The sequence below is a fragment of the Brassica rapa genome, chromosome A09 (genome assembly GCF_000309985.2).
Source record: "Brassica rapa cultivar Chiifu-401-42 chromosome A09, CAAS_Brap_v3.01, whole genome shotgun sequence".
Lineage (NCBI taxonomy): Eukaryota > Viridiplantae > Streptophyta > Magnoliopsida > Brassicales > Brassicaceae > Brassica > Brassica rapa.
The window spans coordinates 41,301,326-41,325,920 of record NC_024803.2 but is presented as its reverse complement, the minus strand read 5'-3'; the positions used below and the strand labels follow the sequence as shown (position 1 = coordinate 41,325,920).

Sequence of the window (24,595 nt, the reverse complement as noted above, 5' to 3'; positions counted from 1 at the left end):
TTTTCATCTTCTCTTAAGCTTCTTTATAACACGAGTGATATAAAAATCAAAGTCTGTGGTCATCATAACTCATAAAATAAGGCTACTGAAATCCAAATCACTGGAGAAACATCCAACATTATAGCCACAACTCTCATTTGGTTACTGGTGAAACTTCTACAGAGACATGATGAATGGAGATTTATTACATTATGTTTTGCGAGGAGGCGGTGAGCTGCTACTGCTGCTGTTACTGCTGCTTCTTTTTCCTCTCAGTGGCCTACACATTACGCAACAACAAGTCCATTCTATAAGATTAGTAGACAGTGTGTGCTAAAACATTTACAGATTATTTCAACCAACTCCTTTTGTCCTTTCTTCATCACAATCTAATTAACTACCATATCCAAGATTATCACCACTGCATATACTATTATTGATCTTCAATATCAATCACGTGGAGTTCTATAGTTATCAAGTCAATCATTTATAAGCGTCCGTTCCTACTATATATCTCCCATTAGATGTTGGGCTCACAGTCGAGCCTTTTTATACTAATGCATGCTACAGAGTGCAGACTCAATTGTTTTTGGACATGTGTTAAGCGAAGAAAGTCATTTTACCTCTTCGGACTGCGGCTCCTCGAAATCTTCCTAGGACTGCGGCTCCTTGAGATCTTCCTAGGAACCTGTAAGTTTTAATAAACGCACACAGAAAGTTAAAACACATATCTAAACAAAGGCATCAACATTTTTATAAGTAAAAAGGGATCTTCAACAAACCCTTACCCTTCTGGGACTAGGCGAACTAGAGTAAGAAGATGACCTCCCACGTCTCCCAGCTGGACCTCTTCCCCTGCTTACAAACAAAGACAATTTTACACCAATTGCAGACTCCACATAGATCTATATAACTTGGTCACATTTGGTATAAACGTCTCTATGAACCAATATGTAACAAACCTACATACCAGGATAACACAAAGTATAACTTGAAGTATACGCGTAAATTATGCAAAATGTAAAAAACATGGCATGGCTCTTATATATATCATCATATGCACTATCTTAGCTATGCAACTGCAACCAAATAAAATCCAGGAGATATCAAAGACATACCTGCGGGGTGAGATGGACCTTGAACGAGAGCGAACAGGTCTACGAATTGGGGATCGGCTACGTCTGCGGATAGGAGATCTTCTGAGGGGACTGCGTAGCCTTCTTGGAGGTGACCTGAAACATGGCCAATTCAAAATATTTACACAGTGACACAAGTAATTCCTAATACTCCAATCACTAGGAGCGTAATTTGTGTAACTCATAGACTTACCTCCGCCTTAGAGGAGGAGGAGACCGTCTTCGAACAGGACTGCCACGGATTCTTCTAGGGGAGCCCCTGTCGACATACAAAAGGTGAGTGTATTGATTCTGAAAACACCATAGAAAACAGATGCTACCACAGCTAACCTTGGAGGAGATCTTTGTCGTCTTGGAGGGGGAGAAGATGGAGAACGGCCTCTAAATGGCGATCCTGCCCTGCGTCTAGGTGGCGTATCACCGCGACGGCGGATAGGTGAGCTAGGTCTACGGCGAGGAGAAGAAACAGGCAATCTCCTAGGTGATGCGCCTCTTCTAGGCGGTGGTGATCGCCTTCTTGGAGAAAGTGATGTTTTCCGTAGCGGAGAAGCTAATCACATATATTGGTAATAATCATTAACACCATATGAAGCATATATACAACAATACAAAAATGACAAAAACATACTCTCTCTTGGACGCTTGGGCCCATCTTTCTCAATGTAAGCACTGGCATTATCAGATTTTGGAGCCTCTGCTTTTGGTGCACTAGAAACAGGTTTAGGAGGTGGAGGTAGAGGAACTTTCTGACGCGGTGGTAGAGTGAACTTTGCTTTAACAAAATTTCCATCAATTTGGCCCTGCGTTAAGTAAACAAAAGATGCATGCATAAATCTTCTCAGATAACATGTTGAGATAATAACATAGTGCAGTTCATATTTGAAGAGAGACATACACCATCCATAGACAGCTGAGCTTTCTCAGCATCAGATCTTGCTTTGAACTCAACATAAGCATATCCTTTTGGAAGATTAACCTGTTAATGTGAGAACAAGTTAGGAACAAGTAATGCGAGAAACAACAGAGAAAAGGTGAACTAGCAACTTACAGCTCGATCCATCGCAAGTTCTACATGCACAACTTCACCAAAGTTTCCTAAAAATACGACAAAAAGCCGTTATAAACACACAGTGTGAAGACATCACTTGAAGCCAAGCAAAATACAACAACCATAATGCCAGCGACTATCCAAGACCCATATACTACTGATCTTAGTTGAGATCATCAGCTCTGGTGTAAACAGTTACCATGCAACTAAATCAGAGGAAGAAGGGCTATAGAAGAACAATCCACATACCAAATATCTCTTTCAGATGACCTTCGTTCACATTCCTGCTAAGACAATCAACATGGAGAACAAGTGATTCCTGAATAGGCGTAGTAGCTTTCCTGAAATTTATAATTCGATTGTAAAGTCAGCAAAAGTAAGCCTCAACATCTTTCTTTACAGGGAGAGATAAAAGAAAGATGTTACTGTTCAATGTCAAACATTATAAACCTAAAGAATGTTATGAGTTTGGAGACCTACTTAGAGGGTGAAGAGGCTCCTTTTGGAGGAGGAGGAGAGCGACCTCGCCTAGCAGCCCCAGCAGAACTGTACAGATTAACCAGATTTGGACTCAATCCACTTCCTAAAAGGAGCAACATTACCAAATCCAGAGGTGAGGAAGAAACCCTAACCTTTTGCCGCGACGAGGAGGGCTGCGGCTCCCTGAGCTGACGCTACGGGAATGAGACGAGGAAGAAAGAGACCTGGACCGACTCGAACCGGAGCGGGAACGAGATCTGGAGCTGGAACGAGATGAGGATCCGGAGGCGGATGGAGAACGACGGCCACGGCTTGGTTTCGCCATTGGCGCGATTATCGAGCGAAAGCGAAAGAAACCTCTCTGCTTCAAAACCCTAGCGGATAGAAGTTAAGAGGGGAGACTGTGAAAAGAAAAATTGTTTGGTCCTTTCGTTCGCGGGCTGGGGATTTACCAACCAATAGAAAGATTCGTGGGTGGTTTTTATTTTAAAGGCCTTTTAGCTTATAAGGCCATGTATCACTTGTAAAACTTACCTAAGAGCATCTCCAACCCCACTCTATTTTTCACTCTAAAATAGAGTTTAGGGTAAAAAATGCTCTAATGGTACTCTATTTCTCACTCTATAATAGAGTGAAAAATAGGTTTACTCCAAATATAGAGTAACTTGTTTTTTTTTTGTTCATCACTCTATTTTCTACTCTAAAATAGAGTACCATTGGAGCAAACTCAAACTCTATTATAGAGTTACTCTATTTTAGAGTAAGAAAATAGAGTAAGCCATTGGAGATGGTCTAACATTTTTTCAAAAGTATTTTAAATTACACAATAAAATTTGGGAAAAAAAAGACAACAACTTTAAATATTAAATATCCAAAACATTAAATACTAAATAAAATCAACACCTAAATAAACTAAATTAAAGGTGAAACAATGATCCAAAATCCTTATTCCTCGTGAGAGTTTACTTTCTTTTTTTCTAAAACGTTAAAGATGATTTTAAAAGTTTAATTTCTATATTATTTATGTATATTTTACATATAAATTTTTGGAAGATAAATATGATTAATATAGAAATTATCCAAAATATATATACATATAATTGTAAGTATAAAAACGACCAAGTTCATGAGCCAGATCGTTCATATAACTCGTGAAAGCTCATTTATTAAATGAATTAAAAAAAATAGAGATCGTGCTCACGGAAAATTGAGCTGAGCTGAGCAAGCTCATGAGCTACGGCTCATTTTGACACACTTTTATAAAACCCAACCAGTCAATAGTCTTCTCCTCACGAATATATTTTCGAAATAAGTTTTTTCCAAACGTGCTTTTGTTTCTTATAGCTTTCTTCATATATCATGCCTATCTTTTGCTTGGCGCAGGTAAATCTGTCTTTTGATGCATCTCAATAGAGAAAAAGACCAAAATAGCATTAAATCAAGTTTTTGTTCCCAAACTAACACTCAAGACCAAAAGTCATAAAAATAGCACTCAAGGGGTGGGGTTTAGAGTTTAGAATTTAGGGTTTAGAGTTTAGAGTTTAGGTTTTAGGGTTTAGAATTGAGAAGTGAGGTTTTTGGGATAAGATTTCAAATTTTGAAAAATAAAAAAATTTAAATTTTTCAGAAAATAAAATGCTATTTTGGTCATTTTAGTTTTTGAGTGCTATTTTTGTGATATAAACTTAAAGGTGCTATTTTGGAGATTTGCCCCATCTCAATATGCCTGCTCGAGTTTGATATTTGCGTTGTCTTTTCCAAAGCAACCATGTTCACATGGAAACTTGGTCTATCATCTATGTGTGTTTTGGTCTACGTTCCCTTCAATGAAAACCAAAAGTAACATTATCATCATTGTTCATATACCGTTATAAGTCATAGCTTCCCGCCACTGACGCTCCACGGGAGTTTCTGTATGTTCCCCAGATCATTGCATTACATGAGCGCAAAACCACGAGCACAGATGTTTCTGAGACTCCAATCACTTCCAACCTTGATAAAAAAATATATCAAAACCTACTTCTTCTTTTTCTGGGACCAATTCATATTTCAAGCTTATATACACACACACACACACTCAAATCTCTGTTTGCAAATCAAAGAAAGAAGAACCTGGATGATGACACACACAAAAACATCAAACACCAAAGGAAAAACATTTATTTTCTAATTGGTAATGCTTAACGAATAAACTGCATTAGTTGATGAAGCCCCTGATGAGTAACCATTTGAGTTGTCACTAGTCCTGGAGCTAGGCGAGGCATTATAAGAAGAAGGGTTTGTGTAGTTGCATCTGTTCACTTCCTCAGTCTTTGTTTCCACCGGTTCTCTCACTTTCATGTCCATAAAATCAGAAATCAAACCCGGTTTGGTTATTTTCTTGGTGTCTATATCCTTCTCCTCCGTTAACAACTTCACCACTATGGACATTGTTGGCCTTAGCTGAGGACTGTCTTGCGTGCACAAAAGACCTATTCTAAGGTACCGGCAAGCCTCCTCTGCGTCAAAGACTCCGCCTAACGCTATATCAACAAGATCAACGAGCTCATTCCGCTCATAAAGCTCCCAAGCCTGTGGAGTGTAACACAAGGTTATCTCTCGAAACATTGAGAACTAGACCAGATAAAAAAAAAAGTAGCCTACTCTTTCTAGAAGATACTGATATTCAGTGGGTGACCGTGTGTTTTTGTTACTTCTTCCACTGACTATCTCCATCAGAAGGACACCAAAGCTGTATACATCGGCTTTACGTGTTAACTGTCCCCTAGCCGCATACTCTGGCGCTAAATAACCACTGTCCAAAAACATATGTTAGTGAGAATTTGAAAAGAAGGGACATATAACCATTTGGAACTCACATTGTACCCGCCACACAAGTGCTGACATGTGTCATGTTCGGTGGCATAAGCCTAGCGAGTCCAAAATCAGATATCTTGGGGGACAAGCCTCTGTCAAGTATAATGTTGCTTGCCTTGATATCTCTATGAATTATGTGTGGCTGTACTTCTTCATGAAGAAAGGCAAGACCTTTAGCAACCCCAACGCAAATATTGGCACGAGTGCTCCAATCAAACTGTAACCCACTCCTAGTGTATCCCCCAGCTAGAAAAAAAAAACATTTATTTGGTTAGAAATGAGTAAATGACAATACAAACACTTAGAGAGTAAACAAACACGAGAATCACCTAGAAGGGTCTTGTCAAGGCTATTGTTCTCGAGATAGTTGTAAACAATGATCCTGTGATTCCCCTCCACGCAGCATCCATATAACTTAACTAAATTCTCATGCTGTATCTCTGAGATCACATTGATCTCAGTCAAGAACTCTTTTACACCTTGTCTTGATTCAGCTGATAGAACTTTGATAGCTGCCACCTTTCCATCTTTAAGATGACCCTATAGTCATCGAAATTTTATTTCCCCCAAAGAGTTAAAGAGATGAAGAGAGAATTTAAAACAAGAACAGTAAGCAAATGATCTTTTTTCTCATTTACCTTGTACACAGAACCAAACCCTCCTTCTCCAATTTTATTTAGGACATTGAAATCATCTGTAGCTTGACGAATCTCTTTGTATTTGTAAATCTTTACCTTTTCTGTCACTGAAAGTTCTGTTTTCATACATACATATATATAAACAAAGTTAGAGGAATCCAGCAACAGAGGTAATGAACCAAATAGATAGTAATCCATATATTTGAAGAACGTGTATATTTACCTCCATCAGCTTCTGAAGGCTCTACTCCACTCTTGTGGCGTGAGAACCAAAAGCAACCCATCAGTGTTAAACAGACCTGTGAACTGTTTGTGCGATTAATTAGGACTGTTGAAATGGAGAACTTGAGGGATGAATGAAGAAGAAGAAGGAAGATGGTCTCTTCTATTTATAGAGGCGGGTCAAAGTCAATCGTAAGCACACGTCAGTATCTTTCTTTATATGTTGCTCTGACGACCAAGCAACCTACGGTCTGGTCTTTTCTTACTTTATTTCTTTCTTTCTCATCTCCCGGTTATCATTTATGAACCGACCTTTTTAAGAAGTCGTCGACCGTTTAATTATTAATTATTTCGTATTATCACTAATCTTTAATCTATGCTTTATTCATGGGCATACTTCTTCATCTTTCTTGGTGTAAAAATTTGCTTTTCGTAGTATAGGCCAATGTCTCGTCCATTAAGGATGAATAACCAATTATTTTCCTTCCTGATTACAATATTTGGAATAAACGCTTTTCAACATGTACGTCAAAAGGAGAAACCAACACTTGTTGTCAAAAAAATGCTTCATTGTTGTCTTTTGTTAAGTTTTTTTATTCATATATTTCAATAGAGATTCCTCACACCGATACACAAACAAAATGATTCTACTATTTATTGAATAACTTCTAAAATGAATAGTATGATTACCAGATACACTTTAATGTTACAAAATAGCCATGAAGATCTATTAGGATTTATACTCAAAACATGTTTTATCTTTTAAACTGAGTGTTATGTTCTTTTTACTAGTAATAGTGTGATAACGTGTATAAGAAATATAACACGGAACTGCTTATTAAATATTGATATTCTGAATGAAATGTTTTTTTAAAACAATAGTTAAAACCTATAGAGTTAGGTGATGAAATGCATAAACAATGACAAACAGGGGTTTTAAAAAGGAATTACGGTTATGAGAAAGTGGAAGGAAACTTCATCACGTTTTCATGTTTTTTTCTTGTATAATCACGTACAGAAGGAAGAATTGGGACCTGTGTTCACACGACTGAAAATGTGGACCGGTAAAAACAGAGTCTCCAGGTGAACTTTCTTCACTGCTCCATGAAATTTGATAAACGAAACCGGTATGAATTAACACTTCAGACGTCACCTCCAACAGGAACACATTTCATACGTCAAACAAAGTTTTACAAAGGATTCTCGTGGTGCATTCATGGTAAGTTATTCTTCAAATCTCTCGTCCTCTCTTTCGTCTCGGATTCGCGTAAATTGATGGATGCTTGTATTTGGTGGTGTACTGGTCTATTCGAGCTGCATTAGGACCAGTGCTTGAGACATTGATCTTGCTTGGTACTTGATAGACTTATGTTTCTCCAAGAACAAGGAGACTCTACTTTTTAGCAAATAAAAAAAAATGCTTCCCATCATTGAGCCCACCATCTCACCCAAGATATGTCGTCATCATTGCTAAAAAGCGCTGACCCTAAAGCTTAGAAACTCTGCTTTTAGCGTTTTACCAGTCCCCATCTTCTGTCGTGTGAACATAGTCCCATTTCTTTCTTGTGTTCGTGTTATATACAAGAAAATGTGATAATGTTTCCTTTGACTTTTCACCGTAATTGCTTACAAATCCACGGTTTTTATCATTGTTTATGCATTTCATCACCTAACTTTGTAAGTTTAACTATTAATTTTAAACCTATCATTGAAAATCTCCATATTTAATAAGAAATTCCGTACACGTTATCAAATTATTACTAGTTAATATCTAATATATAAGTTAACACTCAATTTTAAAGTTGAAAACAAAATAGATTTCCATTATGCTAGGTGGTATCGACACAATGATACTTACTAGTACAAATTAAATAGGTTAGAATTCCTAATAGACCTTCATGGTTATTTTGTTAGATTAAGTGTATCTTGTAACTATACTCCAATACATTTGATAAATTATTTCAAAATATAAAATATTTGTACTTTTGTGTGTGTAAATCGTTGTAAGGAATTCTCTATTCAAGTATGTGAATTAAAAAAAAAACTTGCAGAAGAAAATCATGATGCATTTTTTTGACAAAAAAATGTTGGTTTATCCTTTTTTGACGATACATGCTGTCGTTGAAAAGCATTTACTCCAATATTATAATCAAAGAAAGCAAATAATTGGTTCACCCATAATTAAGACTAGTCATGGCCTAATACTAAAAACAATACCTCCTTTCCAAGAAAGATGAGGAATTATGCCCATGAAAGAAACGTAAAGTTGCCAATAATACGAAAGTCAAATAAATTAAACGAAGGATTAGGAAGAAAGTCGTTTCATAAATCATTAACCGGATAGACATTTGAAAAAATAAAATAAAAGTAAAAAAAGACGGTCGTCGACATGAACGTATAAGATGCAGACGTGTGTGTTACGTTGACTTTTACCCGCCAGCAGACAAAATAACGTCTTCCTTCTTCATCTTCATTCATCTCTCTCTTCTAGTCCTCCATTTCAACAAACCCGTAACCTGATATCCACACACACACGAGGCCAGACAAGAAGAGAGAAAGAGACAGCGACTCTGTTCGCGTAAAGACAGCGCCTTTATATTCGAACTTTAAGCCAAGTAGACAACCTGCGACTTCTGAATCAGTTTCTCTCTCCCTCCCTCAGGTGGGTTTCTCTCCTTGTTCGGTTAATATCGTTTTATCTGCGTATATTTCTATTTTTTGTTCTCAATCTTGAGAAGACCCAGATTGCAAATTAACAGCTTTTTATAGTTGCTTTACCTTTTGAGGTTTTTGGTCCCCCACTAGTGGTGTTTGAAAGGTTTATTATTTGGAAAATGATTCTTTTAGTGATAATTTAAATGGATCTATGGCTGGTTTAATATTAATAGCATAAACAGTTCACAGGTCTGTCTTACATTGATGGGTTGCTTCTGGTTCTCACGCCACAAGAGTGGAGGAAAGCCTTCAGAAGTTGATGGAGGTACATATGTACATGATCTATGGGTTCTTGAATTATAAGGATTACTACTTTATGGTGGTTTCCTCTAACTTAGTGTGTATATATGCAAACAGAACTTTCAGTGTCAGACAAGGTAAAGATTTACAAATACAAAGAGATTCGTCAGGCTACAGATGATTTCAATCCCATCAATAAAATCGGAGAAGGAGGTTTTGGTTCTGTGTACAAGGTAAATGATAAAAAAAAATCATTTGTTTACTCTTCTTGTTTTAAATTCTCTCTTCATCTTCTTAACTCTTTTAAGGGAAATGTTTTGATGAGTTTAGGGTTGTCTTAGAGACGGAAAGGTGGCAGCTATCAAAGTCCTGTCGGCTGAATCAAGACAAGGCGTTAGAGAGTTCTTGACTGAGATAAATGTGATATCAGAGATACAGCATGAGAATCTGGTCAAGTTATATGGATGCTGCGTGGAGGGGAATCACAGGATCCTTGTTTATAATTATCTAGAGAACAATAGCCTTGACAAGACGCTTCTAGGTGATTCTCGTAGTCTATGGGGTTGTAATGTCACTTCTAAGTTCTAACCGAATGAATGTTTTTTTTTTTCAGTTGGGGGCTACACTCAGAGTGGAATAAAGTTTGATTGGAGTACACGGGCCAATATTTGCATTGGTGTTGCTAAAGGTCTTTCCTTTCTTCATGAAGAAGTAACACCACACATAGTTCATAGAGATATCAAGGCGAGCAACATTTTACTTGACAGAGACTTGTCCCCCAAGATATCTGATTTTGGACTTGCTAGGCTTATGCCACCGAACATGACTCATGTCAGCACTCGTGTCGCCGGTACACTGTGAGTTCCAAAATGTTTATATTTCCATTTTCTTCTTATTCTCGCTGAAAATTGCAGGTCTTAACATGTGTTCACATTTGTTATAGTGGTTACTTAGCGCCAGAGTATGCGGTTAGGGGACAGTTGACACGTAAAGCCGATATATACAGCTTTGGTGTCCTTCTTATGGAGATAGTCAGTGGAAGAAGTAACAAAAACACACGGTTACCCACAGAATATGAATATCTTCTAGAAAGAGTAAGCTCTTTTTTATCTGGTATAGTTCGCAATGTCTAAGCTCTTACTTTGAGGGATAACATTGTCTTGTATTCCACAGGCTTGGAAACTTTATGAGCGGAATGAGCTAGTGGATCTTGTTGATACAGGGTTAGACGGACTCTTTGACGTAGAGGAAGCTTGCCGGTACCTAAAAGTAGGTCTTTTGTGCACGCAAGACAGTCCTAAGCTAAGGCCAAAGATGTCCACAGTGGTGAAGTTGTTAACGGGGACGAAGAATATAGACAACAAGAAAATAACAAGGCCGGGTTTGATATCTGATTTTATGGACTTGAAAGTGAGAGAACCGGTCGAGACAAAGGCAGAGCAAGTGAACAGACACAACTGCACAAACCCTTCTTCTTATAATGTCTCGTCTAGCTCCGGGACTGGAGAGAACTCAAATGCTTGCTCATCAGGGGGTTCATCAGTACCGTTTAGAAAAGAATAAAGTGTTTTTTTTTCTCTGTTTTGTTTTTGAGATATAAATGGGAGAAAAAGTGTGATGTCTCTGTGTGTCTCAGCACCATCTTCTTCTTTCTTGGATTCAAATAGAGGTTTTCTGTTAGATTATGCCTCACTGTTGTTAAAGTTATCTTCAGTTGCAATTTGCAAACAAAGATTTGAGTGTATATATATATGAGTTTGAAATTGAATCTGATTCGAGTGTTTGTATACTATACTCTTTCATTGTAATTTTATGGAGTTTTTTTTCACATTGACAATACCAAAAATAGTATAGTCTTATACATAATTTATAAAAAATATTATTAGTAATTGTGTTAATTAGTATGAATAAAATGATAAATACAAATTAATTGAAAACATAAAATTATTATCTTTATGAAACAAATAAAAATTTCAAGATTACCGTTTTCATGAACGGATGAAGTGTAAGATTTGACGGTTCTACTTGCGTTACCTTTACTTTTATAAAGATTTATGCATGGTTCAATAAAGATATTTAGCTATGTAAGTTTTTAAAACATTTCCAAACTCTACTTTATAAATTACTCCAAAATAAAGTTTGGAAAAAAATGATCTATCCCTATGAAGTAGAAAATAGATTTATTCCATAAATAGAGTAATTTTTTTTTATTCATTATTCAATTTTTCACTTTAACAATATAGTATGATTTGTGTAAAATTTTCCATTATGGAGTTTTATATTGAAGATAATATTAGCCCTTACTCGAAACTCATATCAAAACTCATATCAAGTGTAAAGTGTAAAATCATTAATTATCTTTTCATCAAATTAGTAAGGGGCTTTCACAGAATATGAAGTTATGATTCAATGAAGCTGCTACTCGAGTCTAGAGCCCACACAGAGAAAAAATCTGAGCAAGTAAAAAAACTGAACAAAAAAAATTATTAGAAATCTTTCACTTAGCAGATATTCTTTTCGTTTCAGTTTAATTGTCGCTGAACAGTAAAATTTTTCGTTTCAAAATAATTTTTTTTTGGGATTTCAATGCAAAATTTATTAATAATATTCTTCAGTTTATTTTTTTATTGGTTGAAAAATATTTAGGTGTATAAGTAAATATATGTTTATTTTGAAAATATGCAAAATTAAATGTTTTTTTAATGTAAATCTAAAATAACAATTAAAATGAAACAAGAGAGTATATATAAGTTTCACCGGAAATATAGGAACCCTAGATTCGAAGAAATCACATAAATAAATCCATTTTTAGGTCACATCAACGGACTTCATTGTGCGTTGTTGAGAATCAGTCATCGGAATCACCGGTAACCTTTTGGTGTCCTTGTGATCTTCGGGAGGTAGATTTTTATTTAGCTCCGAAACCAACAAAGATGGTTGACAACAAGTTTCGTAATCAGCAGAGATGGCTCTTGTTTCTACTTCATGCACGGACCTGCAAACGGTCAGGAGTGAAGTGTCAGGGGAAAAATTGCGTTACTGTTCAGAAGCTACTGAGTCACATGAACAGTTGTGCAGAGCCTCAGTGTTTGTATCCTCGTTGTCATCGCACAAAGTCGTTGATTAGCCACTATACAGACTGCAAGGATCTTCGGTGCCCCGTCTGTGTACCAGTGAGGACATACCGTAAGCAACAAGCTAATGAGCGTGCCCTGGCCGGTTTGAAAATCAAAAGCAGTAAAGTGGACAAAGCTCGAGTATCAAACGAGTCAGTACGGGCCTCTGCTGGAGCTGGTTCTGGTGCTCCTCATTGTGCTGATACTTCCGATAACTTGAAACTTCGAGAGGACATGAGAACGCTTGTGTAAGCCTTGCTTCTTCCCACCATATTGCATTGCTTTGAGTTCATGTTGTCTGCTGGGCTGAGATTAATGATCAAACCTGCCTGTTATAAATTCTTTTATTTTTCGAGATTTTTTTTGGTTATAACTTCCACTACAAGAAAACATCGGGATACTGAGGGAAAAAATCGTCGGTATGTCGTCGGAATAACGCTATTCCGAGGACATACCGACGAAACAAGTCCTCGGAAATATCTCCTCGAAATTTCATACTTCCTCGGAATTCTGTCGGAAAATTCCGACGGAATTCCGAGGAAACAAAATTCCGAGGAAACTCCGAGGACACGAAGTTCGTCGGAAGATTCCTCGGAAAACACCGAGGGAATTCCGATGGTCCAATCCTCGGAAGTTTCGACGAAATAATCCTCGAAATGTTTATCGGAAAATATCGAGGAACAAATGTTCCTCGGACTTTTCCGAGGAACTTTCTTCCCTCGGAAAATTCCGAGGGAATGGAGTTCCTCGGAAAATTCCGAGGAACTTTTTCCCTCGGAAAATTCCGAGGAACTTAAAGTTCGTCGGAAATTGCCGAGGGGAGAAAGTTCCTCGGAATTTTCCGAGGAATTCCATTCCCTCGGAATTTTGAAATTTTTTTTTTTTTTAAAATTTATTTTTTTAAAAATTAATTTTATTTTTAAAAATTAAAATTTTTAAAATTTAAAATTAAAATTGAATAAAACATAAAATAAAACATAGTAGATAATATTCAAATTTAAATAAAACATTCAGAGTTTTTGGAAAAAAAAAAAACTACGGGTCTTGAATGTTCGGGAACGTCTCGTTCGGGTACATCCTCTTCATCATCTCCATCATCTGCTCGTTCAGCCTCTTCTGGGTCTCATAGCCCGCCTGTTGAGCTGCCATCTGGGTCTCCAACGCAGATATCCGATCATCCTTATCCTTCAGCTGAGCCGTAAGAACTTCTGGATCAACATACGCATGTGGTGCAGAAGAAGGAGCAGCCGACCGGGAGCGACGACCCAAACCGACCAAACGTCCCTTTTTCTTTGGAACCGACTGAAATATAAATAACCAAGTTTAGATAATTTAAATTGATGATAAAATAAAAATCAAGAAATAATTAAATTGAACTTTAAAAAAAAAAACTTACCGATTCAACGATTTCGTTGATTCGAACCCGAGACAAGTTGGTCGAGGCCGTCGAATCGTCATCATCGGTTTGAAGCTGAGACACTTCGTCATACACCTGAGTTTGGACCAGGTCGACCACGTCCCTCACAAGACCATCATCAATCTGGCCGGTCTTCTTGTTGGTATACGCCCTTTTCATAAGGGCGAGATCATCAACTGGGTGGCCTTCATTTTCTTCCGCCTTGAAAAAAAATAAATTAGACAAACATTAGAAATTTGAAAATGCAAAAAAATAAAATTCTGAAACTTAAATAATTGAAGAAAAAGCGGTTGAGCTTACCATGCGATCCGCCAGAGTGGCAATAGATTGAGCACCCAAGTTATGCTTGTAGATGCCCTTTCCTTTACGGTCGCTCCTGCGGTTGTTGGAGTTGGTGGAAGAAGTTTCTTTCGTCTCTTCTTTATCCCAATGCGCACACAACTCCTTCCAGACCGTGTCGTTCATCGACTTTGGGACCTTTTAATTTAAAAAAAAACATTTAATAATTTTAAAAATAGTTTAATAAATTAAAAACTACCTTGTTTACTTCCCACTTCTTCTTCCACTCGTACATCTGCTTCCCATAGTTGTCCATAACTTTATGGACAAAATGGTGATAGATAGAGAGCGTATCATCGGAATTCCAGTTGAATTCTTGCTGAAATAGTTTAAAAATAGTTTTTAAGCACAAAAATATAATAGTTTAATAATTTCAAAAAATAAGTTTTAATAATATTTAAAATGTCTAATAAATATAGAAAATAGTTTAATAATTACAAAAAATAAGTTTTAATAATATTTAAAATATCTAATAAATATAGAAAATAGTTTAATAATTACAAAAAATAGTTTTAATAATATAAAAAATATAATTTAAAAATTAGAATACTTACCGCAAACTGACGAAACCACAGATGCTGCTTCTCGACAGGGAAGTGAGTGAAAGTCGGATGTCCGCTGTCGAGGGCCGAGTACATCATACGGTTGATCCATGCGCTGATCCCGTTCCCGGATCGGTTGAACCTAATAAAAAAAATAAATTATTAATAAGTAAACAGTAACAGTAACCCATGAATCAGAACTTCCCGGATGCACTTAAGTTGCCGGATGTGCTTGGTTGTAGTGGGTCTTCCAGCTCAGAACTTCCCTGAACTCGGCCTCTCGGGTTGAGTCTTGTAACAGTAACCCATGGATCATCTCTGTTCCTTACCCGGGGGTACTTGATATAACAAACCTGATCGGCCTGAGAAGCAAGAATGAAAGGATCATAATATTGCAGCTTCCGTCTTGAATTTACTGATGTAACACCAAATGCATCTGTTCTCACACCTCGATCTGGAGTGTTGTCGTGCCAGTCACAATAGAAAACAGTACAGCGCAATCCAACCATGCCCAAATACTTGATTTCCAAAATCTCATTTATGTGTCCGTAGTATACATCATCTCCTGATGCAGAACAAACACCAGCATCGTAAGTCGTACTCGAACGTCTCCTCTTCTGAGTTGTGAATGCATATCCTCGAGTACAAAATCTCGGATATGACTTCACAACAAAGTTTGGTCCAACGACCATCTCGCGTATCCAATCGTCAAATGTTTCACCTCTGGCCAAACCATCACTCACATAAGTAAACATCCATCCACCAAATTCTCTCTGCTTCATTTCTTCTAGTTCGTCCTCTGTGGCGTATCTATATTCTAACCGCTTTTCTGCCATGAAAATCCTTTCATATTGAAGAACATCTTCACAGTTGGTGAGTAAATATGTTTGCAAATGACTGCGCTCCTGATCAGTAAGTCGACGGTCCTTTGGTTTTCCGCTAAGTCGTCCAACGTCTGTGAAAATGTCTGGAACCTTCCAATGATATGTTGCCCGTTCGCCTCTATCATCATGCCGAGCAGGTCTTCTGTTTTTGGTCTGAACTTCTGTTGGAAAGTAGTACTCGGCAAAGTTTGAAGTTTCTTCATTGATCATCTGTGCGACTATAGACCCTTCCACCCTACTTAAATTTTTCACCATCTTCTTCAAATGGAACATATACCGCTCATACAGATACATCCATCTATACTGCACAGGACCACCAAGTTCCAATTCTCTTACCAGGTGAATAACAAGATGCTCCATAACATCAAAAAATGAGGGAGGAAATATCTTCTCAAGGTTGCACTGAATCACAGCTATGTTAGTCTTCAAATTTTCAATACCTTCAAGAGTCACTGATCTTGTGCATAAATCGCGGAAGAAACCACTTATCCCTGCAATTGCTTTATGAACATTTCGTGGTAATAGTTCCTTGAAGGCAAACGGAAGGAGACGCTGCATCATTACATGGCAATCATGGCTTTTCAAGCCAGTAAACTTTCCTTCCTTTCTGTCGATACAGTTACGCAAATTAGATGCGTAACCGTCTGGAAATTCCACATCGTTTGAAATCCAATCAAAGAACGCATCCTTTCCCGCTGCATCAAGTCGGTATATGGGAAAAGGAGCCCTACCACTCTCATCAACATGAAGTTCTGAACGAGCACATATATCGACTAAATCGAGTCTTGACTTCAAATTATCCTTTGTTTTACCTTGAACATTAAGGATCGTGTTCATGAGATTGTCAAAAAAGTTCTTCTCGATATGCATGACATCTAAATTATGCCTTAGTAGATGATCCTCCCAGTATGGCAGATCCCAAAAAATACTTTTTTTGTGCCAGTTATGTAGGTTTCCAACACCATCTACCGGAAAATGCTCATGTCCACCGACGTCTGGCGTCCTTTCTGCACCAAAATCTCTAAGTTGTGTCTTCAAATCTTTCCCACGAATTTCCGGAGGTGGACTGTCAAACACCCTCTTGTTCTTCGTAAACAAATTCCTACTTCTACGATATGGATGATCTGGTGGTAGAAATCTCCTGTGACAGTCAAACCAACACGTTTTCCTTCCGTGTTTTAGTTGGAAAGCATCAGTGTTATCTTGACAATATGGACATGATAGCCTTCCATGCGTTGTCCATCCAGATAACATACCATATGCTGGAAAATCACTTATTGTCCACATTAGTACTGCCCGCATTTGAAAGTTTTCTTTATACGAAACATCGTATGTTTCAGCACCTTGAGTCCATAGTTGTTGCAACTCATATATTAGTGGCTGAAGAAACACATCAAGTGATCTCTTAGGATGCTCTGGTCCGGGAACGAGAATCGAGAGAAACAAAAACTCTCGTCGCAAGCACAAGTTTGGGGGTAGGTTGTATGGTGTAAGAATGACTGGCCATAGAGAATACTGTCTTCCACTCTTGCCAAACGGGCTGAAACCATCAGTACATAATCCAAGGTAGACATTTCTTCTCTCATACGCAAAGTCGGGATACTTTGATTGGAAATGCTTCCACGCTTTTGCATCTGAAGGATGTCTGATCTCACCATCTGTTGAGTGCTCCGCATGCCATCTCATTGGTTTCGCTGTGCGTTCAGACAGATACAGCCTCTGCAACCTTTCCGTCAAAGGCAAATACCACATCCTTTTATATGGTACTGGAACTCTTCCACTCGTATCTTTATAACGAGGCTTCCCACAAAATTTGCATGAAACCCGCTGTTCATCCGCCCTCCAATAAATCATGCAGTTGTCTCTGCATACATCTATTACCTGATACGATAAACCAAGACCAGCTACGAGTTTCTGAACCTCGTAGTATGAGCCAGGAGCTACATTATCTTCGGGTAGAATACCTTTTACATAATCAGCAATCGCATCCACACAGTCTTCAGCCAAATTATAATCCGTCTTAATGCCCATCAATCTTGTAGCAGATGATAAAGCTGAATGACCATCTCTGCAACCTTCGTACAATGGTTGCTTTCCAGCATCCAACATATCATAAAATCTCCTAGCTTCGGCATTGGGTAAATCTTCCCCTCTAAAATGATCATTTACCATCTGCTCAGTACCTACACCGTAATCTACATCCGTTCTAATTGGATCTTCTAATCTAACCGCTGGCTGAGGTTCGCTAGTACTACCAAGTTCATAATCAGTTTCTCCATGATGATACCAAATTTTGTAACTTCGTGTAAACCCACTCAAATATAGATGAGTCCAAACATCCCATTCTTTAATAACTTTTTTATTTTTACAATTAGAGCAAGGACATCTTAACATACCTGTTTTTGCTTCCGGTTGTCGGTGAACTAACCCCATGAATTCGGTTATACCTTGTTGGTATTCTTCCGTAAGCAATCTCGTGTTCGGATCCAAATGAGGTCGATCGATCCAAGAACGAAAATAATTTGAAGAATACATGTTTTTTATGAATCAAATTCGTGTGTAAAGAAAGTGAGAGGGAGGATGAAGATATGGAGTGAATGAAGAGGAAGAGGGGTGCTTGTATTTATAGTTGAAATCCTGCCGACGGTCCGAGGAAATTCCGACGGAATTCCGATGCAAACGGCTAGTTCGTCGGAATTTCCTCGGAATTTTTAAAATCCCCCCAACGGCTCTCCAACGGCTCTCTAACGTCTATAATATTTCCTCGGAATTCATCGGTTTTTTCCGAGGTATACTAGTTTCCTCGGTATTCCGTCGGAATATTCCGACGAGATGAATTTTCCTCGGAATTCCGTCGGAATATTCCGACGGAATACCGAGGAAGAAAAATTTTGTGTTTCCTCGGAATTGCCTCGGAAATGCCTCGGTATATTCCGAGGAATTCATTTTCCGTCGGAACGTCCGTCAGAATACCGCTGTTTTCTTGTAGTGTTCATGGGGGACTATTTCTAATTGACCCCATTGATCTTCCAAGTGTTCCACTTTTAACATGTTACATCTACATGAACCTAGTAGTATTAAAAAATATTTTTACAAATTTGAGAACTACTTTCTATGTAAATTATTTTAAAAAATTTTGGGACTAAAGACCAATGTTTCAGTTGGTTATGCTCAGGACAACCGCTGAATGAACCAGCCTTCAACTTTTAGTTTACACCATTTGTGTCTGTCTACCATATCATGTATGTCTCGTTAGTATGGTCTCAATGTGGGCTAGGGACATGATCCAACTGATTACTGTCTTGGCTGCATTACTGATATTTTCTTTTATGCTTAATTACTGCTAATTTAGTATTCTATTCCCTTTAGATTTTCTTGATAGTTACTTCGTGGTGGGCTGTTTTTAACTGAGTCTCCTTGATCTTCAAGAGTACATGCGAAACCTTTTGTAAAGCCTTCAACATTTTAGCTACACTGGTTCTTCTTGCACCGATTTCACTGTCAGTTAATTATCTCAATCTGAGCTAGGAATGGTCGAACTTATTTTTGACTTTTTTGGATACGTAACCTGCATGTCTGCTCTGTTTTTATTTTCCTCGATTCCAATTATGTCACGTTGGTGTTTTTTTATCGTTGACTAATTGTCTTTCCCTTGGTATATCCTTGAGAATTCATTAACGAGGGATTCTCTTCTTACTGATCTTTCCAGCCTCAGCGAGGTAGAGAAACAGAATCCACGTGCAGCTGATGATGCATCAAAGGTAAGTATCTAACACAAAGGTATTTACACAACTTTGATTTACTAAGGCATTCCAACTAAACAAGACTGTCTGAAGCTTTATTAGCTGCATGCTCTCACTTTAAAAGTCTTTCTCTCGTTTGTGACACTTAATTTTATAACTTCAAATTTACAGGAGGATTACACTAACCCATCAACCCTCGTTTCTCGTTGGTCAAGCTTAAGAAAAAGGATAAAATTGAATGATTACAATCAGATTCAGCAAAATGCCAACTCTTCTGCACCTGGGACAATGATAACAACCGCTCCTGAAGTTTATGCTGAGACCACGATGGTACGTGATCATAATAGACCTATATATAATAATCGCTCATAATCTTTAAACTAAGAGACGATTATTTGTTGTTCTATGCAGGAGATAGAGAAGGTTCCTGAGAACATAGATCAGTTGGAGATAGAGGTGGCAGAAATTCTGGTGTCCCTGAGGGTTTATCGCTGAAACATGATCCGAATGTTTTTTAATTACTTATGTTACAAGCAATGTTCTAAAAATCGTTAGGCGGTAACTAAGCGCTTTATAGAGGACTAACGATTAGGCGGATTATTTGGGGTATAGGCGAGGCCTAGGCGTTAACAAATTATTGATTTATTTTATATATTTTATACATTTATATGACATATTTTAATTTTAAAATTTAATTATAAAATTATTCTGATGAATTATCAAAATTAGATATACAAACATAAGAAAGTAGACAAATTTATAGATTTGTAATAATATTATTGCTTAATTTAACATATATAGACAGTTTATATCGATTTTAACCAATTTTAACCGATTTAAAACAGTTTAAACCAATTTAAATCATATAAATCGGATTTTAAGAAAATCGTTTCGGATAGGACTGAGTTGCCGCCTATGCGGGGACCTAGGCGCGACCTAGAGCGATTTTTAGAACCTTGGTTACAAGTAATGATGAAATCATATAAGTGTAACTCCATGCTTCAGTATTTACATTTGCTACCGCATTGCTTGTAAGATCGCACGTACCAATGGTGACACGGGTTATAATTTGTTTCCGGTTTGATCTTTGAATATTTTTTTGGGGTTTCGAGTATTTTTTGGCTCTCCGGATACTTCGGGTCTTTTCCCGGTCTTAAATATCTGAACCGACCTGAACACAAAATATACTTAAAAATATTTTAACTGTAGATCTTTTTTTTTTGTCACAACGGTAGATCAGAACCGTTTTATAAGGAAATAACTCATATCCGAACCAAAAACTTCTAAATATCTAGTTGGTCCTCAATGTCTAGGACTCGAAAGATCCGAACTCGATAAGTTTGGAAAAAAAATGCTCCATTCCTATGAAGTAGAAAATAGATTTATTCTATAAATAGAGTAATCGTTTTATTTTTACATTATTTAATTTTTCATTCTAACAATATAGTAGGGTTTGTGTAAACTTAATTTTATTATGGAGTTTTACATTGGAGATAATATTAGCTCGTTACTCGAAACTCATATCAAGTGTAGAATCATTAATTATCTTTTCATCAAATTAGTAAGGGGGCTTCCACGGAATATGAAGTTATGATTCAACGGAGCTGCTACTCGAGTCTAGATCCCACACAAAGAAAAAAATCAGAGCAAGTAAAAAAACTGAAAATAAAAAATTTATAATAAATCTTTCACTTACCAAATACTCTTTCCGTTTCAGTTTACAGTAAAATTTCATTTCAAAATAAATTATTTTAGGATTTCAATGCAAAATTTATTAATAATATTCTTCAGTTTATTTATTTTTCTATTGGTTGAAATATGTTTAGGTATATAAGTAAATATATTTTTATTTTAAAAATATACAAAATTAAATGTTTTCTTAATGTAAATCTAAAACAACAATTAAAATGAAATAAGAGAATAAGATATAAGTTTCACAGGAAATATAGGAACCCTAGATTCGAAGAATTCACATAAATAAATCCATTTTTAGGTCTCATCACCGGACTTCATTGTGCGTTGTGGAGAATCAGTAATCGCAATCACTAGTAACCTTTTGGTGTCCGTGTGATCTCGGGAGGTTGGTTTTTATTGAGCTCTGAAACCAACAAAGATGGTTCACAACAAGTTTCATAAACAGCAGAGATGGGTCTTGTTTCTACTTCATGCACGGACCTGCAAACGGCCAGGAGTGAAGTGCCCGGGACGAAATTGCGTTACGGTTCAGAAGCTACTGAGTCACATGAACAGTTGTGTAGAGCCTCAATGCTTGTATCCTCGTTGTCGTCCCACAAAGTCGTTGATTAGCCACTATGTAAAATGCAAGGATCTCTGGTGCCCCGTCTGTGTACCAGTGAGGACATACCGTAAGCAACAAGCTAATGAGCGTGCCCTGGCCGGTTTGAAAATCAAAAGCAGTAAAGTGGACAAAGCTCGAGTATCAAACGACTCAGTACGGGCCTCTGCTGGAGCTGGTTCTGGTGCTCCTCGTTGTGCTGATACTTCCGGTAATTTGAAACTCCGAGAGGACATGAGAACGCTTGTGTAAGCCTTGCTTCTTCCCACCATATTGCATTGCTTTGAGTTCATGTTGTCTGCTGGGCTGAGATTAATGATCAAACCTGCCTGTTATAAATTCTTTTAGTGTTCGAGGATTTTTTTTTGGTTATAACTTAATGGGGATTTCTAATTGACCCCATTGATCTTCCACATGTTCCACTTTTAACATGTTACATCTACGTGAACCTAGTAGCGATCCTAAGATTTTGCTAGCTATAAACAATTTAGTAAGAGTTGTTATTAAAAAAACATTTTTACAAATTTGAGAACTTCTTTCTATATCAATTATTTTTAAAATTTTTGGGACTAAAGACCAATGTTTCACTTTTCAGTTGGTTATGTCCAGGACTACCCCTGAATGAACCAGCCTTCAACTTTTAGTTTACACCATTTTTGTCTGTCTACCATATCATGCATGTCTGGTTAATATGGTCTCAATGTGGGCTGGGGAGTGGGGACATGATCCAACTGATTACTGTCTTGGCTGCATTAGTGTATATTTTCTTTTATGCTTAAGTAATGATAAATTTAGTGTTCTATTCCCTTAGATTTTCTTGATAGTTACTTCATGGTGGGCTATTTTTAACTGATCCTCCTTGATCTTCAAGAGTACATGCGAAAGCTTGTGTAAGCCTTCAACCTTTTTTAGCTAAACTGGTTCTTCTTGCACTGATTTCACTGTCAGTTAATTATCTCATTCTGAGCTAGGAACGATCAAACATATTACTTTTTGTGGATATGTAACCTGCATGTCTGCTCTGTTTTTATTTTCCTCGATTCCAATTATGTCACGTTGGTGTTTTTTTTTATCGTTGACTAATTATCTTTCCCTTGGTATATCCTTGAGAATTCATTAACGAGGGATTCTCTTCTAACTGATATTTCCAGCCTCAGCGAGGTACAGAAACAGAATCCGTGTGCAGCTGACGATGCATCAAAGGTAAGTATCTGTATGTTACTAGAAACTTAGACGAGGATACTCTTTATTAAATGTCTAACATAAAGGTAGTTACACAACTTTGATATACTGAGAATTTCCAACTAAACAAGATTGTCTGAAGCTTAATTATTAGCTACATGCTCTCACTTTAGAAGATCTTTCATTCGTTTGTGACACTCTTTTATTACTTAAAATTTACAGGAGGATTACGTTAAACCATCAGCCCTCGAATCTCGCATGTCAAGGTTAATAAAAAGGATAAAATTGAATGATGACAATCAGATTCAGCAAAATGCCAACTCTTCTGCACCTGGGACTATAATAACAACCACTCCTGAAGTTTCTGAGACCACCATGGTACGTGATCATAATAGACCTATACTAGACATAATAATTGCTCCTAATCTTAAAACTAAGAGACGGCTATTTGTTGTTGTTTGTTGTTGTATGCAGGAGATAGAGAAGGTTCCTGAGAACAGAGATCAGTTGGATTTAGAGGTGGCAGAGATTCTGATGTCCATGAGGGTTATCGCTGAAACATGATCCGAATGTTTTTCAATTACTTGTGTTACAAGTAATGATGGAATCATATAAGTGTAACTCCATGCTTCAGTATTTACATTTTTTTTTTTTTGGTAAACATGTTAAGATTGTATTACCATTTTCGAGTTTTTTACAGAAATTACAAAGAGTTACAAGTAGCGGAAAACAACAACCTACAACACAACAACGAAGAACAGAGTGTAAAACACGACTACTATACCCAAAACCAAGAGCCAGCGCGAAAGGTGGAAGGACTCAACAAAGCTACTTGGAGTGTGCGACACGCGTTGCGGAAGACAGTGTTGAGGCGATATTGAACACCATGAGTCACGAGCCGGTAAATATTGGCCTCCCCAAGCTCGCCTCCAAAAAATTCACCTACCACGGAAGTCCGACGATGGGCATCAAGCACCGACGCATCATGAGGCAAAAAGTTGCAGCAGACGACAATAGAGGTTGCTCCGGCCGACCAACCAAACACTTGTCGAAGCATCGGCTGTCGTTGACCTCATCCACCAGACCTGCCTCCTCTACTACTCCTTATCCAACCTCACAAGCACCCAAACTCCTATTGAGCTCAAGAGACCCACCAAACCACAAACACCATAGCAACAAGCTAGAAAGCCGCTCTTATTCGGAGAGGCAAGTGGATGATAAGCTCGCCACAACCACCGGGACCTGCACAATGATAGAAGCTAACACCACAAGAGTTTGAATCCGAAGAATCTCGCCCTATAACTGTTAGTGAAGCAACCCAAGCCGCCACCGAGAGAGTAGACCAGGTCGACAACACCATGGACCAGCACACTCGCACAAGGGACAACCTTCGAGAACCGAAGACTGCAAATCACCATACAAGAAAGCTCCAACCTACTCGCTTCGTTAGAACCGCCACATCCAACTCAGACACGCAGGGAGAGCTCAGACCTCGACATAGGTTTGACGGTCAAGCCTTCTAGCCACAAGAACCAACCGCAACCACCTACAAAGAGAAACCGCCGGCAGTAGCTCACCACCACCACCGAGGCATACGACCAGGACCCAAAATCTCAGCCTACCACAACAGTCTCTCACTGGTGATGAGAGAAGAAGAAGGGTCTGCAAAGAGATCCGAGAATCATTAACCTCCCTACCGAGAACGCAGGTTCACTTCATCAACCGCGCAAGCCACCGCTGGAAGAACCAAACGAGACCAGAG

At 37.8% G+C, this 24,595-nt stretch overlaps 4 protein-coding genes across 6 annotated transcripts; 2 read left to right on the top strand and 2 right to left on the bottom strand.

Annotated features, from left to right (window-relative positions):
• Positions 1-40: 40 nt before the first annotated feature.
• Positions 41-3,073, bottom strand: LOC103842841 (serine/arginine-rich splicing factor SR45). Its single transcript, XM_009119506.3, has 12 exons — positions 2,796-3,073; positions 2,644-2,709; positions 2,413-2,504; positions 2,164-2,210; positions 2,011-2,091; positions 1,744-1,915; positions 1,446-1,665; positions 1,309-1,374; positions 1,098-1,211; positions 768-834; positions 603-667; positions 41-259 (listed from the first exon to the last, which is right to left on the bottom strand). Exons 1-12 carry the CDS (start codon positions 2,966-2,968, stop codon positions 190-192), a joined length of 1,233 nt encoding a protein of 410 aa, XP_009117754.1. The 5' UTR covers positions 2,969-3,073; the 3' UTR covers positions 41-189.
• A 980-nt stretch (positions 3,074-4,053) lies between these two features.
• LOC103842840 (cold-responsive protein kinase 1-like) lies at positions 4,054-7,644 on the bottom strand. 2 transcript variants are annotated; one of them, XM_009119505.3, is made up of 6 exons: positions 6,361-7,644; positions 6,138-6,253; positions 5,829-6,039; positions 5,502-5,745; positions 5,287-5,437; positions 4,054-5,214 (listed from the first exon to the last, which is right to left on the bottom strand). In XM_009119505.3, the coding sequence occupies exons 1-6, from the start codon at positions 6,419-6,421 to the stop codon at positions 4,810-4,812; spliced, it is 1,188 nt and encodes a 395-aa protein (XP_009117753.1). In that variant the 5' UTR covers positions 6,422-7,644; the 3' UTR covers positions 4,054-4,809. The 2 variants fall into 2 exon arrangements, with proteins under 2 accessions (XP_009117753.1, XP_033136568.1); XM_033280677.1 differs by having other exon boundaries at positions 6,138-7,644.
• A 1,127-nt stretch (positions 7,645-8,771) lies between these two features.
• LOC103842838 (cold-responsive protein kinase 1) lies at positions 8,772-11,103 on the top strand. Of its 2 annotated transcripts, none has more exons than XM_009119502.3 (7): positions 8,772-9,021; positions 9,257-9,339; positions 9,432-9,547; positions 9,645-9,855; positions 9,928-10,171; positions 10,258-10,408; positions 10,488-11,103. In XM_009119502.3, the coding sequence occupies exons 2-7, from the start codon at positions 9,279-9,281 to the stop codon at positions 10,875-10,877; spliced, it is 1,173 nt and encodes a 390-aa protein (XP_009117750.1). In that variant the 5' UTR covers positions 8,772-9,021; positions 9,257-9,278; the 3' UTR covers positions 10,878-11,103. The 2 variants fall into 2 exon arrangements, with proteins under 2 accessions (XP_009117750.1, XP_009117751.1); XM_009119503.3 differs by having other exon boundaries at positions 8,862-9,021; positions 9,264-9,339.
• Positions 11,104-11,357: 254 nt separating this feature from the next.
• LOC103842837 (histone acetyltransferase HAC12) lies at positions 11,358-20,931 on the top strand. Its single transcript, XM_033280679.1, has 4 exons — positions 11,358-12,678; positions 19,322-19,373; positions 19,527-19,685; positions 19,767-20,931. The coding sequence occupies exons 1-4, from the start codon at positions 12,248-12,250 to the stop codon at positions 19,848-19,850; spliced, it is 726 nt and encodes a 241-aa protein (XP_033136570.1). The 5' UTR covers positions 11,358-12,247; the 3' UTR covers positions 19,851-20,931.
• Positions 20,932-24,595: the final 3,664 nt, after the last annotated feature.

Excerpts from the sequence above, each read along its gene's own strand:
- LOC103842837 (XM_033280679.1), top strand. The coding sequence starts at position 12,248 with ATGGTTGACAACAAGTTTCGTAATCAGCAGAGATGGCTCTTGTTTCTA. Across the intron at positions 19,374-19,526 it reads CAGCTGATGATGCATCAAAG|GAGGATTACACTAACCCATC; the intron begins GTAAGTATCTAA and ends TCAAATTTACAG. Across the intron at positions 19,686-19,766 it reads TTTATGCTGAGACCACGATG|GAGATAGAGAAGGTTCCTGA; the intron begins GTACGTGATCAT and ends TGTTCTATGCAG.
- LOC103842838 (XM_009119502.3), top strand. The coding sequence starts at position 9,279 with ATGGGTTGCTTCTGGTTCTCACGCCACAAGAGTGGAGGAAAGCCTTCA. Across the intron at positions 9,548-9,644 it reads GTTTTGGTTCTGTGTACAAG|GGTTGTCTTAGAGACGGAAA; the intron begins GTAAATGATAAA and ends TGATGAGTTTAG. Across the intron at positions 10,409-10,487 it reads ATGAATATCTTCTAGAAAGA|GCTTGGAAACTTTATGAGCG; the intron begins GTAAGCTCTTTT and ends TGTATTCCACAG.
- LOC103842841 (XM_009119506.3), bottom strand. The coding sequence starts at position 2,968 with ATGGCGAAACCAAGCCGTGGCCGTCGTTCTCCATCCGCCTCCGGATCC. Across the intron at positions 1,916-2,010 it reads CTCAGCTGTCTATGGATGGT|GGCCAAATTGATGGAAATTT; the intron begins GTATGTCTCTCT and ends TACTTAACGCAG. Across the intron at positions 1,212-1,308 it reads CCTCCTCCTCTAAGGCGGAG|GTCACCTCCAAGAAGGCTAC; the intron begins GTAAGTCTATGA and ends GCCATGTTTCAG.
- LOC103842840 (XM_033280677.1), bottom strand. The coding sequence starts at position 6,335 with ATGGATTACTATCTATTTGGTTCATTACCTCTGTTGCTGGATTCCTCT. Across the intron at positions 5,746-5,828 it reads CCTTGACAAGACCCTTCTAG|CTGGGGGATACACTAGGAGT; the intron begins GTGATTCTCGTG and ends TTTTTTTTCTAG. Across the intron at positions 5,438-5,501 it reads ACTTGTGTGGCGGGTACAAT|TGGTTATTTAGCGCCAGAGT; the intron begins GTGAGTTCCAAA and ends GTTTTTGGACAG.